The 17,760-nt window shown below is 30.6% G+C and overlaps 6 protein-coding genes and 1 long non-coding RNA gene across 8 annotated transcripts; all 7 read right to left on the reverse strand.

Moving 5' to 3' along the window:
• Positions 1 to 486: 486 nt before the first annotated feature.
• LOC145763754 (uncharacterized) lies at positions 487 to 1,625 on the reverse strand. The gene is made up of 5 exons (XM_082575266.1): positions 1,622 to 1,625; positions 1,359 to 1,416; positions 1,189 to 1,216; positions 876 to 1,030; positions 487 to 790 (listed from the first exon to the last, which is right to left on the reverse strand). Exons 1-5 carry the CDS (start codon positions 1,623 to 1,625, stop codon positions 487 to 489), a joined length of 549 nt encoding a protein of 182 aa, XP_082431392.1.
• A 1,325-nt stretch (positions 1,626 to 2,950) lies between these two features.
• LOC145763705 (uncharacterized) lies at positions 2,951 to 4,047 on the reverse strand. The gene is made up of 4 exons (XM_082575212.1): positions 3,975 to 4,047; positions 3,807 to 3,864; positions 3,432 to 3,604; positions 2,951 to 3,302 (listed from the first exon to the last, which is right to left on the reverse strand). The coding sequence occupies exons 1-4, from the start codon at positions 4,004 to 4,006 to the stop codon at positions 3,200 to 3,202; spliced, it is 366 nt and encodes a 121-aa protein (XP_082431338.1). The 5' UTR covers positions 4,007 to 4,047; the 3' UTR covers positions 2,951 to 3,199.
• A 766-nt stretch (positions 4,048 to 4,813) lies between these two features.
• Positions 4,814 to 6,701, reverse strand: LOC145760544 (uncharacterized). Its single transcript, XM_082574462.1, has 5 exons — positions 6,657 to 6,701; positions 6,480 to 6,539; positions 6,310 to 6,367; positions 5,995 to 6,155; positions 4,814 to 5,878 (listed from the first exon to the last, which is right to left on the reverse strand). The coding sequence occupies exons 2-5, from the start codon at positions 6,500 to 6,502 to the stop codon at positions 5,461 to 5,463; spliced, it is 660 nt and encodes a 219-aa protein (XP_082430588.1). The 5' UTR covers positions 6,503 to 6,539; positions 6,657 to 6,701; the 3' UTR covers positions 4,814 to 5,460.
• A 491-nt stretch (positions 6,702 to 7,192) lies between these two features.
• Positions 7,193 to 8,694, reverse strand: LOC145753544 (uncharacterized). Its single transcript, XM_082569952.1, has 5 exons — positions 8,652 to 8,694; positions 8,476 to 8,537; positions 8,257 to 8,323; positions 7,747 to 7,907; positions 7,193 to 7,602 (listed from the first exon to the last, which is right to left on the reverse strand). Exons 2-5 carry the CDS (start codon positions 8,496 to 8,498, stop codon positions 7,497 to 7,499), a joined length of 357 nt encoding a protein of 118 aa, XP_082426078.1. The 5' UTR covers positions 8,499 to 8,537; positions 8,652 to 8,694; the 3' UTR covers positions 7,193 to 7,496.
• Positions 8,695 to 11,206: 2,512 nt separating this feature from the next.
• On the reverse strand, positions 11,207 to 12,440 carry LOC145763608 (uncharacterized). Its single transcript, XR_014288441.1, has 3 exons — positions 12,323 to 12,440; positions 11,783 to 11,914; positions 11,207 to 11,691 (listed from the first exon to the last, which is right to left on the reverse strand). It is a non-coding gene; the product is annotated as an uncharacterized LOC145763608 (long non-coding RNA).
• Positions 12,441 to 13,605: 1,165 nt separating this feature from the next.
• Positions 13,606 to 15,723, reverse strand: LOC145763960 (uncharacterized). Of its 2 annotated transcripts, none has more exons than XM_082575515.1 (4): positions 15,561 to 15,723; positions 15,366 to 15,426; positions 15,126 to 15,274; positions 13,606 to 14,884 (listed from the first exon to the last, which is right to left on the reverse strand). In XM_082575515.1, exons 1-4 carry the CDS (start codon positions 15,578 to 15,580, stop codon positions 14,383 to 14,385), a joined length of 732 nt encoding a protein of 243 aa, XP_082431641.1. In that variant the 5' UTR covers positions 15,581 to 15,723; the 3' UTR covers positions 13,606 to 14,382. The 2 variants fall into 2 exon arrangements, with proteins under 2 accessions (XP_082431641.1, XP_082431642.1); XM_082575516.1 differs by having other exon boundaries at positions 15,343 to 15,426; positions 15,561 to 15,644.
• A 288-nt stretch (positions 15,724 to 16,011) lies between these two features.
• On the reverse strand, positions 16,012 to 17,573 carry LOC145763961 (uncharacterized). The gene is made up of 3 exons (XM_082575517.1): positions 16,969 to 17,573; positions 16,619 to 16,811; positions 16,012 to 16,461 (listed from the first exon to the last, which is right to left on the reverse strand). Exons 1-3 carry the CDS (start codon positions 17,395 to 17,397, stop codon positions 16,367 to 16,369), a joined length of 717 nt encoding a protein of 238 aa, XP_082431643.1. The 5' UTR covers positions 17,398 to 17,573; the 3' UTR covers positions 16,012 to 16,366.
• Between the last annotated feature and the right edge of the window lie 187 nt (positions 17,574 to 17,760).

Here is a 17,760-nt window from a genome sequence, read left to right on the forward strand (position 1 = left end):
AAACTGGATTCTTGTGGTTGCCACGTTTACAGTTTTGACATAACCTTAGAGAATAAATAAATGGTTCAGTGGTTTAACTTGTATTTACTGTTATTTTGTTTTTGTCTATTTTTAGATTTGGTTTTTATAATGATTTAAAAGAAGTAATTTGTTTGTGTTGGGTTTTGTTTTTATTTTCAAAATGGTAAAATACAAAAAAATTAACTTCAGATAATAATACAAAACACACAACATTTTTTAACAACATTTTTCAACGAATTTTAACAACAACACACTTTTTGCATTGGCAACAGTAACTAAAAAGGTAATATAGGTAAAACAAAAGCATATTGCACTAATAAAAAACACTAATAATAAACGAAAACCTTTTACATATTATTTTAAATTAGCAATAAAACTTGCCTACAAGGCCCATATTCAACTAATACGGATTGGCTGAAAAAGTGTTATAATATATAACAGTTGTAATCTAAGGTTTACAAACCATTAGATCGGCTCCTCAAATACATCGCCATTGTTAATGAATGCGGCGTCATATAGGGGTATGGAACCCCGGAGCCTATATACGTCAGATTGAGGGTGAATCATGACGTTGTTATTCAAATTTGTGACGTCATTTTCTCGACGAAATATGACGTTATTAACGGGGTGAACCATAAGTTCGTTATCTGGGTGAACTAAAACGTCATCATTTAAATGTTCAATGACGTCATCTTCTGGATGAACCATGACGTCATCATCATCTGTTAGGTCAGATGCTGCTTGGATCGGAAATTTCTCCGATTTCTTCCTGTTTAAAAATATTAAAAATTATTAAATATTTTTAAATGGTTGGGGTCATAAAAAATTAAAATTTAAGTTAATTATTAACTTACTTGCTCTTCAAACAAAATTTGCAGCGAACAAAAACGGCAATAGCGAATAAGACTATCACACATAACGTCACAATGAACATGGTCACATTGTTCGTCATGTTTTCTTGCGTCATTGTGACGCCACAGACCTGGTCATATTCGGTCTCTTGATGAGTCTGCAAAACAAAAATGCAGCAATATTAGCTTGGGAGTTTTTACTAATGGCAGGATTTTTGCAAAATATTTTAAAGCGATTAACTTACTTTTTGCAAACGTTTTTTTTAAAACAAGTGTGTTTTATAGAACCAAATATAATATATAAAAATTAATTTACCTCATAATATTCGCTAGTTGGCGTTGACCTTTAAAAAAAAGTAGATTTTAAATAAATATAAAAAAAAATAAATATAAGATTTCAAAAAAATTATTTGCATTTTTAACGTGTTTAATTATACATAATACGTTATTTAAAGTTATTTTACAAAAAAAAAACTAAAAGGTTACATTGCCAAATTTGCTTCATTCATTTTGTTTCCTCCAAGATTAAGAACTTTGAAAAATTCTGTTAAAAGAAAAGTTTTTAATTTTTATATATTCACTACATTTTGTTACTTCAGATACATTTACATATTCAATGTATTTTATTTTATATTAATATCGGCAAATTACTTTACAATAAACAACATTTTTGTTTTAATCTTAACAACCAACCTTTCTACACCGACTTCTTTTTGCGTGAAATTCAAACTTCTGAATCTCTTTTATACCCATTTTTGCGACATTATCATCGGGTTGGTATAATTTAGGTTCGTGTGCAAAGCTCTGTGATTGGTCGTTTTCTGTAAAACATTGCATATGAACCGTGTGCAAAGCTCTGTGATTGGTTGTTTTTTTGACAACTGTTTGAGTTGTTTGCAAAATATTTGTTAAGCAAGGGGGTGTATGTTGTTTTTCGGTAAACTAATGGTTGCAGCTTTGCTCATTTTATTTATTTTGACGCAAAGCGAACGTTCTTTGTTTGATATTTTTAATCTTGTGATTAAACATATTTACATTTTGTTCTCAAAATCTGCCTTGTACAAATATTTGCGCCACGTTTACAGTAATGACGAATAAAGAGGATAAAGTATTATGGTTAAGTGTTTTTTTTTTATAATTAAACTTTAAATTTAACTAATAATGTGATCTATTCAGATGTTATAACATATAACAATTATAATCTAAGGTAAAAAGTGACACAATTTTAATTAGAAATGCTTCTGATTATTTGTTTTAATCTAAGGTTATTTGCTGGGTTAAGTGTTTGCAGCTTTGCAGATTTAACTTTAAGCAAAGTAAACCTTTAAGGTACATTGTTCATGTTTTGTAAACGTGACTAAAACGGTTTTCAACGAAACCCGATTTTCTTCAAAGTTATATATTTCGATATTTTTTACTCAAAAATTAAAAAAGTTGGTGTCACTGAACACAAAAATGTTTTTAACTTTAAATAATTTTACCTACTTTTTAAGTTATACAACTTTAAAGAAAAAGTAATTAAAAAAAAGAAAAAGGAAGCCCTGTTTGTGATGACGTAGAAAGTACCAGTTTGTAAACATTCACTACGCTAACTTAGTACTTTCTACGTCACCTAAAAAAATGGTAACCTGTTTTTGGTACTGATCATTTTCCAGTATTTTTGAAATATAAATTGTAAGTACCACAAACATTTTTTAAATGTTTTAAAGCCATTTTATGATTCGGTGTCAACCATACTAACATGCTATATACATCACTTACAAAATTACAAAACTCTCCAACATAACACTTTAACTGTTTAACCATGTTCAAAACCTCTGCCATTATGTGGTATTACGACGTAACAAATAAAAGGGATTATTATTTACTTTCCAGTGGTTTTAATAATTTAAAAATCTAGTTCCAACAAATTGGGTAAAACCGCCGAGTCGTAAAATACCTAATTATAATAAATCACAACTTAAAATGTTTTAAGTTTATTTGCGAAGTTGCATAAAAAAGTTTGTGCAACATTCAAAAAACTTTTAAAAGCACAACAGTTATTAAATTCTTTAACAAAAATATAATAATGTCTGCGACATATTTTAAAAGCTTTATCGGGAGAGTCTAACACAACAAATACTTTGAGGGTTACTTGCAAACTTTACCACAATAGCAATAAAACTTGCTGTACATTTGCCAATATCTTACTAGTATTGGGTACCCCGGAGTTATTTAACCTTGGGGTAACTGAAAAATTAAAGATCGCTAAATCTTAAATTGGAGCAAGTTTCCTCGCTCATTACGACGCCAACATTTTTATGTTTGGCGCCATAACAGGGTTTTAATTAACCCATTAATTCAATGACGTCATCTTCTGGGTGAACCATGACGTCATCATCATCTGTTAGGTCAGATGTTGCTTGAATCGGAAATTTCTCCGATTTTTTTCTGTTTTAAATTTAAAAAAATATTTTAATTAAAAATTTGCGACTTGCTTTATGAAAATACTTGTATAATTTGTTACAAAAATTTGATTTAATTTTGTTGTTCTAAAATTTATAAAGTTTTATAACCTACTCGTTATTTAAACAAAAGTTTTGCTCAACGAAAACGGCAATCGCGAATAATAGGATCAACATCACAATGAACTTAGTAACGTCACAATGAATGGTCACAAGATCATTGTTTGTCATGTTTTCTCGAGTCATTGTGACGTAAAAGCTCAGGTGGTATTCGGTATCCTGAGGCGTCTGCAAAGCAACAATGCAGCAATAATATATTTTCAACTTAATTACAAATTTCATAAATTTTATAAAATTATTTTTCACTGTTATAACAGATAGGGTTTTTACATTTGGATGTTTGCAAAATATTTAAACAGTTGTATTACATAGTTTTTAATTAACATTTAATTTATTGACAAATATTTTATTTAAAACTATATTAATTTACCTCATTATATCCGCTATATGGCGTAGTTCCTGATTCAGTTAATAAATAACTAAATATGCTGAAATTAGTATAAAATTAAAAAAACTTTGAAATTTTAAATTGGTTTTAAACGAATAAATTTGAACATTATAATTATTTTTACACTAAAAACTAAACACTTAAACCCACATTGCTGAATTTGTTATCCATTTTCTATCCATTTTCTATCAAAGATAAGAAATTCGAAAATTTCTGTTAAAAAATAAAATTATTAACAATTTTAAATTAAACTTATTTGAATACATTTACATATTTAACGTGTTTTGTAAATTAAAAAACAAATCAAGTAACCAAAACTCGCAAAACGCTTTTATACACGTTTTTGGGTTATTATCATTATTGGGGAATACCCGATTGGTATAGTTTTAGGTTCGTGTGCAAAGCTCTGTAATTGGTTGTTTCTATGACAACTGTTTAAGCTGTTTTATTAATATTTGTTAAGTAAAAAGGTGGCGTTTGTGAATTTAGCTTTAAATGTTTCATATTATTGATTTAAAACGTTGCTAAATATTTGATTTAATTCCCAAATTCTTTTATTTGCCTGGATCAATGTATGCTGTGCTCAAAATTTCGCAAAAGGGAACTTAATAATTGATTCGATTTATTTAATAAATGCCGATTCAAGATTTCATTTATAACCTTTTGAGTAGTTGATAATAAAACATAAGTTGATCACGTGTTTAAAATTCACCATATTCATAAATTTATTGCTTGTTTTAAAATAAAGGCTTAATATTGCAATTTAAATTTACCCAATAACACAACATAAGAGAATATAAATAACACGTTAGCACATCTAACAATATAAAACAGTGACGTATTTATCCAATATTATTTGCTTCCTCTTTCAAGCACTGTTAAATTATTTTTTACAAAATATTTGTTTTATGAACCAATATTAAATACAATGTTTGCATTAGTTAAAAACACTTTAATAATAAAGCACAGCACTTGACACTTTTGCAACAATAAAAGCACATAAACAGTAAATTGAATAGAGGTAGCTTATTTTACAAATAAACAACACAAATAAGTTATATTTTACATCATTAAACGTTTGCAATGTAACTTACTACAAAAGTTGTTCTTTGCCTAAATGTAAAATCGCTTAATTGTTAATCAAAATACCTTGGGCAACTTTAAATTAGCTCTACAGCAATTAACTATTCGCTAAAGTGAAATCAAGTTTAAATTTTCAATACCAAACGTTACAGATAAAAAATGCAAAAAAAAGTTAACAATGCTTTACACAAAAATAAATTCCCTCAAAACGTAAGAGATTGAACACAAAAAATAAGTTTGCAATAAAATTTAGTTTTTAGTGTACATAATAAGGGGGCAATAAAACTTGCCTACAAGGTCATATTTTACTAATACGAAGTGTCCCATGTTTCACCATTAAGTTAGTTGCAACTCACTTAGTACCCTACAAGTTAAAGTATTTGATACAACTAATAGGCATTACCAAATTAGTTGTATCAAATACCTTTAACTTGTAGGTTACAAGTCAGTTGGCAACTAACACAATGGTGAAACATGAAAATCAGTTTATTGGAGTAAATGCCAAACTAAGAGTTCGTTCACTCCAATAAACTGAGCTAAATGTGGGGTTAAATTAACCCCAAACTTCAATGACGTCACCCTCCGGATGAAGCATGACGTCAAAATTGTGATGCTCAACTACGTCATTACGGTAAACCCTTACGTCGGGGTTAAAGCGTTCGTGGTCACCCTCTGGGTGAACCATGACGTCGGGGTTAAAACGTTCGTGGTTACCCTCTGGGTGAACCATGACGTCGGGGGTAAAACGTTCGTTGTTACCCTCTGGGTGAACCATGACGTCAGAGTTGAAACGTTCGTGGTCACCCTCTGGGTGAACCATGACGTCAGCGTTAAAACGTTCGTGGTCACCCTCTGGGTGAACCATGACGTCGGGGGTAAAACGTTCGTGGTCATCTTCTGGGTGAACCATGACGTCATCATTATCTGTAGGATCAGATGTTGCTTGGATCGGAAATTTCTCCGATTTTTTCCTGTTTTAAATTAAAGTTAGAATGGTTTTTAGTATAATGGTTTACTAATGTAGCAAATATTTAATTGTTGTGAATTAACTTCACTGTCCTCAAATTTATATAAATTATTAACTCACTCGCTCTTTAAACACAAGTTGCAGCGGACAAAAACGGCGATCGCGAATAAGACGATTAAATATGATGTAACAATGAACCCAGTCATAAGGTCAACGTTTGTCAAGTTCTTCTCTCTAAATGTGACGTCACAGACCTGTTGGTATCCGGTCTGTGAATGTGTCTGTAAAACAAAGTTGTAGCGATTTTATGAATATTGTGAATGCAGTTTTTAATGTTTTTACCAATAGCAGGTTTTATACCGATTTTGTAAACCTTTTTGCAAAACATAATTTTTATTTCAATATTTATTTTATTTAAAACTATATAAGTCTTACCTCATAATATTTGATATTTGACGTTGCTGTTGGACTAGTTATCAAATAACCAGGTTTGCTGAAAGTAATATAGGATTTAAAAAAACTTTATAATATTTTAAATTGTCGAACAACCATATTGAAAGCCACTTAAATATTTTAATTTTTTTACACAAAATCATTGAACTTACATTGCCGAGTTTGTTTTATCCATTTTCCCTCATAAAATAAGAAACTTCCAAAAATTTCTGCTAAACATAATATTGTTGTTTTAACATCTGCTGCATTTTTAAATACATTCACAAATTTAACATAGTTTAGAATTAAAATTCTACAGCAGTTTTAATTAATTATTATTAAAAACCAACCTTCTGCACCGATTTCTTTCTGCTCTAAACTTGCAAAACATTTTTAGCCTGTAACGATGTATATTATAGGGGAATACCCGGTTGGTAATATATTAGGTTCGTGTGCAAAAGCTCTGTGATTGGTTAAAAGCAAAAGGTGTAGCTAAATATAGCATAATATAAAGTCTAAAGGTTGCATCATTTTTTTGCTAATTTTAATGTTTGCAGTTTTGCAGTTTTTATTAACCCAAGTATATTCAATAATTGTTTTGATTACAGAACAAAAATGTTTAACCTTTTCCCTTAAAATCCGCCTTGTATAAATATTTGTGCCACGTTTACAGTTATGACGTATAAGGAGGATAAATCTTTGGTTCAGTGGTTTTAAGCTGTATATCTAAGTAACGAAAAAGTAATTGAGCAGCCAACTTCAAATAAGTTAAATAAAATTACTATAATCGTCATTACTGTGAAAGTGGCGACTAATTCTCTTTGTATTTCATCTTTCTTGAGTTAATTTAATATTTTTATTTAAAAAACTTAAACAATAAATTAGGTTGGCTTAAACTTTGTGTTTATTAAACAAAATAGCAAAATTTAAAAAAAAGAAAGAAGGTAACAAAACGTGGTAAAGAATAATATTGCACACACCAAAAAAACACTGATAATAAATAAACGAAATATTTTAAAACATTTGAATAACAATTTACAAAGAACATTTTAAGATGGCAATAAAACTTGCCTACAAGGCCCATATTGTACTAATACGGAGTGTTTAAGATATTGGGTTTGTTTTTATGTTTGTTTGTTTTGTTTGTTTGTGACGCTATTATAACCCGGCCCACAACGGGTGTCGTTCGACTAACCATCAAATCCGATGACGTCATCCTCAGGATGAACCATGACGTCACCATCATCGTCCGTTAGATCAGATGTTGCTTGGATCGAAAATTTTTCCGATTTTTTTCTGTTTTAAAAAAGTTTTGTTTTAAATAAAAGTTGATTTGTGTTTCACAAAGTTTATTAGTTTGTTGGAAAATAGTTTTCTTAGTTAATTTGTTAAAAAGTTTTTAATTATTTCGATTAAATTTAATATCGGTCATAAACTTACCTGCTCTTCAGGCAAAATTTGTAAAAAACAAAAACGGCAACCACGAATACAAAGACCCAAAATAACGTCACAATGAACATGGGCACATGGCCATTGTTCGTCAAGTTTCCTTGAGCCATTGTGACGTCACAGACCTGATTGTGTTCGGTCGGTGGATGAGTCTGCAAAACATAAAACCCGTTTACATGAACGTGTTTAAAATAATTTCAAGATCGGTTCCGAATCGCGAAAGAGCGTTAATTTAACATCCCGATAAGCGCTCAGTTTACATGCGCTTTTTGAACCGTGTTAAAGTTCGTTTGTCAAGTTGTTTCTTATGGCTTAAGCGTTATTTAGTATGTAAGGTTGGCAGTTTGTGTATGCTAACACGGTTTATCACACGGTCTAAGCGCCCATGTAAACAGGCTCATTGTAAATGACATTATTATCAATAGTGAATATACCAATATTTTATCACCAATGCGATTACAAATATTAAAATTTTTGCAAAATTTAAAACTTTAATTCAACCTTCAAATATTCGTAAATTGTCGTCGTTGTTGTGGTGGTGGTTTTGGTTAAATAATAACCAGATTCGCTAAAAATAATATTTTAAATTTATTCTGACTGCTTGGCTAGTTTTTAATTAACAACAAATGATAATAAAACTGTATATTTAGTGACGGTTACAGTAGTTTTGGTTGCTTGTAATTTGTTTTGTTTAAAACTTAAACATTTAACTTTACTTACGTTGCCGGATCCGTTTCAGGCATTTTCTTTTTTTCCAACGAAATAAAAAATTTCGAAAGATTCTAAAATTAAAATTAATTTTTATTGGTTTAGAAATTTAATTTTAGTTAACAAAGTAATATTTAAACACGGTTCAAAACTACTTTAAAATATTTATTTTATTTCTAACAACCAACCTTCTAAACTAACTCCTTCGCGTACAGAACGAAAAGTCCAAAACGCTTTTATACCTGTTCTTGGGACTAAAATATAGGGGAATACCCGGTTGGTGTAACATTATGGTCGTGTGCAAAAAGTCTGTGATTGGTTGTTTCCATAGAAAACTTTAACTTGGTTAAAACATCATGTTGTACCGTGTGCAAAATATAGTTGTGGAGGTCTGTGATTGGTCGAATAAAAGGGGTGGGAATTGGGGGCTAAAAATATTGCGCAAAGTCGGCTTTTGAACAAAATACAATATCTTTTGTTAAATTTAAACATCGAATTGTATAAAAGTTTAAAGTAAAATCGCTTACGCCTAAAAATTTAACTTTTTTTTAATTTTAAAAACACATTAACATGATTTAATTTTCTCTCTTAATTAAATTGATTGCAAACGCGGCAAATATTTTAAACTAGCTCTTCTTAAAATACAAACTTTTAAGCAGACTCTTTTTTGGGGAAACTCAAAAATGACTTCATAATAAATAAATACTAGTCACGTGATATTCGATCGCTGGATGTGAGCTGAATAATCGGCGAAATTCGGCCTTAAACAACGGAATAAGCAACAGCAACTGGGGCTAACCCAATCAATTTTCGGATCTACTTTATGATTATTTGCAAATAGTTTAAAAAAATATAAAATTGTAATTATTAACATCACAGCAAAGCGAAATGCACAATTTAAAGAATAGAATACAACAACAGTCATAATAGAATACAACAACAATCACAATTTAAAGAAATAGAATACAACAACAGTAATACAACTTATAGAAGAAGCCTAGAGCACTAATATACAACACTATACATAACCAAAATATATACCAAACACTAATTTACAACGTTTTACATATGTAACATAGATGTTTTGTCATGCGTCGGTGGCTCCTGACACCTGATATTCCGTTATATGCCCTAGTAGATCTAATTAATTAACCTTATCGGGATTTCTTGCCCTAAACCTGATTGTAGCGTTTACTGTTGTATGTGGCGCCTACCAAAAGTAGTTCTGACTTGGGTGCGGTTAGGTGTAGTCGTATTGTTTTTATACTGTTTTATTACTTTTATGTTTTTATTGCAAGTTTTGTTTTAGTAGTTTTTATTGATTATTAAAAGTAAGCTTACACACCTACCGTACATGTTAATATAGATAACAGAGTTAGCCAACTTGGTTTTTACGGTGAACCGTTAAAGCGGGGTATCCTAGGCTTTTACTTAAATAGGGAGATCGTCTCGTCCTAATAAACAGTTCAGGGTGAGGGTTATATTTTATTAGAACCCCTTCTATATCCCCACCTGAACGTTAGGCTAAATTACGAAACGATTAAACTTTTCTTGTAACACATATAACTATAAGGTGGCAATACAACTTGCCAACAAGGCCCATATTTTACTAATACGGGTATTCGGGTTTATTTAAGTTAATTTAGTTATTGGTCACTTCAGTTAATGACTAATTAACCTATTCGTGGTAAAATGTCATCTTCTCCATTAACGATGACGTCAAAGTTATACTGTTTAATAACAATGTAAACCACAATGTCAACATTTAAATATTAAATGACGACATCATCTGGGTGAACCATGACGTCATGGTTTAAACGTTCTACGACGTTATTAGAGTGAACCACAAGATCTCCATTTAAATATTGAATGACGTCACCTTCTGGATGAACCATGACGTCATCATCTGGATGAACCATGACGTCATGGTTTAAACGTTCTACGGCGTTATCAGGGTGAACCACAAAGTCACCATTTAAATGTTTAATGACGTCATCATCATCTGTTAGATCATCTGTTAGATCGGATGTTGCTTGAATCGGAAATGCTTCCGATTTTTTTTTGTTTTAAATTAAATTTTGTTTTATAACAAAAAGTTTTTTTTGTTAATATTTATTAACTTAACTAACTTGGTTTTTCGGGAAAAGCTGCCCCAAACAAAAATGGCAATCGCGAATAAAATGATTTAAAATGACGTCACAATAAACATAGTCACATGGTCATCATTCGCCTGGTTTTGAGTCATTCACACCTGTTGTTGGTAGTCTGGTTGTGCCTACAAAAGCAATGCAAAGTACTTATATTTTGTTTGCAAATCGTTTTTAAAAATTCAATGTTAGTTTATATAGTTTGGCACAGGCACTTTAACCATATTTAACCTAACCTCATAATATTCGGTCGTTGTTATTGGTATTCTGGTTATCGAAAAAACAGATTTGCTAAAAATATTATTTTCATTTAAATACCTACTTTAGTATTTGTTTCGTAAAATCTTTAAAAAATATAAAAAGAAAACAAAGATCTTAAAATTATAAAAATAACCCTTTCACCTTTTAAGTCAACTTACATTGCCGATATTGTTTTAAAACAATAAGAAAGTTTTTGTTATTTTATTTAATTCTTGCTTTTGACAATAGTCGCTTAAAATAATATTATAATTAAAATATTTTATTAACGATAAACAAAAATTTTGGTTACAATTACAATATATAGTTTGATAATTAAATTAAAAATATATGACCAGCACAATATTAGTGATTATTTGCAAAATTGCATAACATTATTTAAAAAAATAAGATTATTTAAAATTGGCAAAATAAAAACACAACACAAAACATCGCTAATATTTCAATATAAATATAAAGGAATGTTTGTGGGGAAAATTCTAGGGAAGAAAACTAAGGTTATTTCATTTGGCCCATCTAGGATTCAAGAATGAGATTAACAAAGTATAACGCGGCAATAAAACTTGCCAACCTTTCCCATATTTAACTAATATGAAGTATAGTCGTAGTTACATATAAGTACTATAGTAACTAAGAGAACCAATATACTAGACATAAATGAAATACTAAATATTGGCTGTCATATTGGGTTTTTAATTAACCCATAACTCCATTGGCGCCATCTTCTGGATGGACCATTATTTCACCTTCTGGGTGAACCATGACGTCATCATCATCTGTTAAATCAGATGTTGCTTGGATCGGAAATTTTTCCGATTTTTTTCTGTTTTGAATAAAATTAAAACTTGTTAAAATTATTTTTTTGTCGTTAACAAAGTTGGGTTGTTTTGTTTTTGGTCGCTTGCTTAACTTACTTGGTTTTTGAGCTAAATTTGCGCCAAACTAAAGTGGCAAAAAGGATCATACATGGCGTCACAATGGACATTGTCATAAGACCATTGTTTGTCATACTTCCTTTTGTCATTATGTCGATTGCGTGGGTGTATCTGCAATGTAGTTGCGGCATTATTACGAATACTATAATTTTAACTTAAGCATCTTAATTAAAACATTGCGCAACACAAATTATAACAACCGGCAGCGTGGTGTAGTGGTTATTAACACTTGCTACGCCATCATGAGGTTGTGGGTTTAATCTCCACTGATCTCATGCTGTAACGCCCTTGAGTAAGGGGCTATAAACGGTATGAACTCCTGCTGAGCCGTTACCTTATCAGCAAAAAAATTATCGGGCAATTATAATCTATAATATCTCAAACTGTCAACTCGAGACCAGGTCAAAGTAACTAATATTACTCTATGTTTAAGTCGTGCATTCGACCTTTTCACATTGAGGATAAAGATATATAAATGAAAAATGAGACTTCAAATATTTATTAAAGTTAAAAAGTAACCTCAATATATTCGTAAATTGTCGTTGTTTTGGTGAACAAATAACAGCAATCTCTAAAAATATTTTTTTTTAATAATTAACAAAACTTTTTTGTGATTAGGGACATGAAACATTGTTTGTAATTACACAAATATAATTAAAACTTTAATAAATATGACAATATAAATATTTAATTTTCTCCCTAATAAGAAATAAATTATTCTACTAACACTGATTTTATTTTATCCATTTTTGCCTTTTTAAACCTTAAAAGTTTTTAATAAAAATAATAATGTTATTGTAACTAAGATACTATGTCTTATTCATTTAAATCAAAAACTCTTAAATTTCGTTAAAAAAAACTTAATTAATTTTTATGATTTTAAATGTTTAAAACCAACCTTCTTAACTAACTTGTTCTCGCATGCAGAATGTTTTTAATTATATTAATTGCAATATATATATATGTAGGTAGAGGGGAATACCCAGTTTGCATTATCTTAGTCACGTGTGCACAACTTTGTGATTGGTTGTTAACTGTTGCTATATGTTAGTTATAAATAACCTAGTTTATTACGCAACAGAACCGATCTTATATTATTTATATCTTGCTATAAGCAACCAATAAGAGTGTGGAATAATGAAAACAGAATCGTTTATTAACAAAAAACAAATAATATCAAACTTTGTTAAAACTACAATTTCTTATTAAGGCCAAAGCATTATTTATTTAATCACTTGATATACAAAGAGAGATTTTAAATATCATTTACTTTAATTTAGAATAAAACAAAAAAATTCAACTTCTTTCAAAATAAAATGTTTTGTTGAACAATAAAGATTGAAACATTTTTAATTGAAACGTTGATTTTGCACAATTTAAATTACTACAAGAAATACAGCAAAGTTTTTGTTAAATAAATGACCAGTTGTTAAAATAAAAATCATGTCGAATTTTATAAATAACTTTATATTTAGGTTATGCGAATTCTAAAAGGAAAATGCACAAAGCCCGTAAGACCTTGTTTTTATTATTAGAAATCTTTTATAAATTTATTAACAAAACAAAGAATGTGTGAACCTTTGAAATATTAAATTGCACTTTAATAAACATGCAATTTAAGGGTTTAAATAAGAATTAATACAAAACATTGGGATATATTTATAAAACATATTAATCGAAGCTTTTAAACTTTTTAAAAAAAAAGAGGGTTTTGGATGGAACAATAAAGTACAATCGTGTAAACAACAATAAAAAAATATTAAAAGAAATAACGGCATTCAAACATGCCTACTTGTGCCACATTTTACAAACACGGGTTTCGTTAGGTTTTTTGGTTATTTTTTTTAATTTTTGCGTCTTATGCGCTTTGTGCGTTTTATGCGCTTTATTTTTTTTAATTTTTGCGTCTTATGCGCTTTGTGCGTCTTATGCGCTTTATTTTTTTTAATTTGTGCGTCTTATGCGCTTTATTTTTTTAAATTTTTGCGTCTTATGCGCTTTATTTTTTTTAATTTTTGCGTCTTATGCGCTTTGTGCGTCTTATGCGCTTTATTTTTTTTAATTTTTGCGTCTTATGCGCTTTGTGCGTCTTATGCGCTTTGTGCGTCTTATGCGCTTTATTTTTTTAATTTTTGCGTCTTATGCGCTTTGTGCGTCTTATGCGCTTTATTTTTTTTAATTTTTGCGTCTTATGCGCTTTGTGCGTCTTATGCGCTTTATTTTTTTTAATTTTTGCGTCTTATGCGCTTTGTGCGTCTTATGCGCTTTATTTTTTTAATTTTTGCGTCTTATGCGCTTTGTGCGTCTTATGCGCTTTATTTTTTTTTAATTTTTGCGTCTTATGCGCTTTGTGCGTCTTATGCGCTTTATTTTTTTTAATTTTTGCGTCTTATGCGCTTTGTGCGTCTCATGCGCTTTATTTTTTTTAATTTTTGCGTCTTATGCGCTTTGTGCGTCTTATGCGCTTTATTTTTTAATATTTTTGCAACTTATTTGCGTTAAATATAACCTTTAGTAACCAAACTCCGCTGAGTTTGACGCCATTCGTTTTTTTGTAATGACGTCACAATGAAGATTTTTTAACCCTCAATTTCATTGACGTCCCCCGGGTGAACCAAGACGTCATAATTAAAATGCCGAATGACGTCATCCTCATGGTGAACCGTGACGTAATCTTCCGGATAAACTATGACGTCATTCTCAGGGTGAACCATGACGTAATTTTCCGGGTGAACTATGACGTCATTCTCAGGGTGGACCATGACGTAATCTTCCGGGTGAACTATGACGTCATCCTCAAGGTGAACCGTGACATAATCTTCCAGATGAACTATGACGTCATCCTCAGAGTGAACCATGACGTAATCATCTGGATGAACTATGACGTCATCCTCAAGGTGGACCGTGACGTTATCTTCCGGATGAACTATGACGTCACCCTCAAGGTGAACCGTGACGTAATCTTCCGGATGAACTATGACGTCACCCTCAGGGTGAACCATGACGTCATCAGCTGCAACGGGGTCAACCTCCTCTGCTGTGACTTGAGATGTTGCTTGGATCGGGATTCTTCCTGAAATGCTGGAGAAATTGTTTTACATTTATTTATGTTTGTTGAGGGAATTCAACTAAAAAGCCCGCTTAGAGGTTTCAACTCAGACTTATTATCAGGGGCGAAAAATTGTTATTTTCATTTTCAAACTAGGCACAGATTAACATATTAGCTAGTCGTACTTTTAGTCGCCCCTAAAGCTTTTTTAATTTATATCAATTGTTGGTGAAGAACGTTTATTAATTTTTGTTTATAATTTTGTAAACTTACGTATTCAATACCCGAAGGTAGCGCCAAACAAAGACGGCAATGGCAAAAAGAGCGATTAAATGTGACGTCACAATAAGCAGAGTCGTAGCATCATTGTTTACCGAAGGTATTGTGAAGTCACAATGATTGTATTCGCTTTCTAGCTGCTTCTGCAATTTAATTTAAAGCATTTATAACATAACAAAACTTAAGCCAACATGTTTGCAATTCTTTTAACCATATTTTATAATTTTTTTTCACTTCGTCGAATTCGTTGGCTGTTGTCGTTAATTTTCTTCTGGTTAACGAAAAACCAGATTTCCTAAAAAGATTAATTTTAAATTTAACAAACTACTTTTTAACATTAAAGTATATTAAAGTTTAAACTTCTAATATTTCAATTAATTTAACCGGTTTATGTAGTTTTAAACTCGTTTAAAACCCATTTAAACTTACATTGCCGATCTAATTTCCATACTTTTCTTCCCTTCGCAAAACTTAAAATCCTAATTTAATCTAAAAAAATTATTATGTTAAAACATATCGTAAATTTATGCCTATTAGTCCTACTAACATCTGGTATTATGTGTAATATTTTGTAAGCTGACAACTTGTAACCCATAGCTTTACGAAATTTAAAAACTTTTGTATTTTTTGTGGTACTTATTATAAAGGGATTTCCCACAAGGGAATAATTTGCGCAATGAAATGAATTGTGATTGGTTGATTCTGCAAATACATGGGGTGTGAATAAAAAGGGGAACAGAAAAATTCGCGTTGACTTTAAACGAACAAAGAGGGCATTGTTTTGCAACAATGTATTCGCTTGAATGAGAAATATTATTAACCTTAGTTCTTGGTTTGATTTAAAATCCAAGCTGGTCTTGATAAAAATAATTATTTCATTGTATAAAGTTTTATTGACAATTCAACAAAATTATAAGGACTGAGTCACAATTTAAAATTTAAATTATTTTTATTTAGAACTGCACAGACTTTCTAGAAAAAAAAAGAAATAAATTGTGAAAAAAAAAAGAAATAAATTGTTTTGTAAATAAATTGTGTTTTTTATTTAGAACTGCACAGACTTTCTAGAACGCTGGTAAGTGCTTTCGAATATTATTTATTTTAATTTTTAAAACTTCAAATTTACATAAAAAAACAAAATTTATTCACAAAAACAACAATTTTAAATATTTCCAAAATCAAGCACACATTTTTTTTAATATTCACACACAAAATAGTTCGTTATGACGTCACAATTAGTCGATTGTTCCTTTTCTTATCTCATAATCAGGGAAACAAGGTCCTTTCTCCTTAGTTGTATTCTCCAAACAAAAATCTGGGATCATTAAATCTAAATGTTTTGTAACAATAAGCTTTGTTATTACATTGTTACGGATAATGGGGTTATTTAGTAATAGATAACAGGCAGTGACTAATCGTTTTCAAATTTTTTTTAAATTAATTAATTAGGAAAATAAATTAATTAACGTTTTATTTCCAAAACTGACCTGGTACAAAGTCTTTGCATTTTTTATAAAATTTTTCGCAGAAATCCGGACACAAGATGGGGAAAGTGCGTTCGTGAGGGCGCCTTACGTGGTCAGGAGCACGAAATAGCCACCAGGAGCGCGGGGAGCAGTGGGCACACCGAAGTTCGAGCAACATCCGGGCACAACCAGCATCCGGGATCGATTCAGTTATCTGGTGAGTATTTAATTTGTTAAAATAAAAAAAATAATTTAAATGCTAGACCAAAAAAGTTGAAACAATTTTAATTAATTTTTCCTTTTTTTCATTAATTAATGTTTTTAACTACTTTTAATTAATTTCTAATTAATTATTAATTACTAATTAAAACCTTTGACGCGGTGAGCTCGTGGGTTTGATCGTAGTTCCCACAACAAGTTTGCGTCGGATATTCTCTCTCGCACATCACCCCTCTATGTGTGACGTCATCACTTGTGACGTCACTCAAAATATCGGCAACCTCGCGTGGTTCGCTCCCGTCCGAGCAGTAAAACCATGCACTCTCCATTGCCCTCCTGTGAGCAACTTTTTCGCTGATATGTGACGTCTTGTGCTTCTTACTTCGTTTCTTTGTGACGTCACTTCTCTTTTTGTGTGTCACGTGATGCTCGTGGTTTCTTTGACTGTCAGCGACGTCAAGCTCATTGTTTATGACATCACTAGGTTGTAATTGTTTGTCATGATGACGTAATACTTCTACTTTTCTGCCTTCCACGAAAGAAATCAAAAATATCAACGAAATTATGAAAATTATTTTCATTTTGTTCAAACTTTAACTTACAAAATAAACAGAATATCCGAGTTAATACTTGCTGACCTTAATACTTATAATAAAGTATCTTGGCTTACATGGAAATATATATCTAACTAAACCAATTAATTATTAATTAGTACATGAAACTAATTAATTAATTCTTATCTTATATATTCCTACTTCGTCGTGCTTAATAATTAATCAACTAAGAGCTGAAACCTCTCTGAAGTTTGACATGAAATTTAATCCAATCTATTATCTCTATCTTCACAACGATTCAAACTCGTTCTTTGCATTCTGTGACGATTCGGTTTCAACCGGTGTCAATATAAGTTCGGTTTACTTCTTGTTCGTTAAGAATTTAAAAAC

This window comes from Corella eumyota, chromosome 1 (assembly GCF_963082875.1).
Source record: "Corella eumyota chromosome 1, kaCorEumy4.1, whole genome shotgun sequence".
Lineage (NCBI taxonomy): Eukaryota > Metazoa > Chordata > Ascidiacea > Phlebobranchia > Corellidae > Corella > Corella eumyota.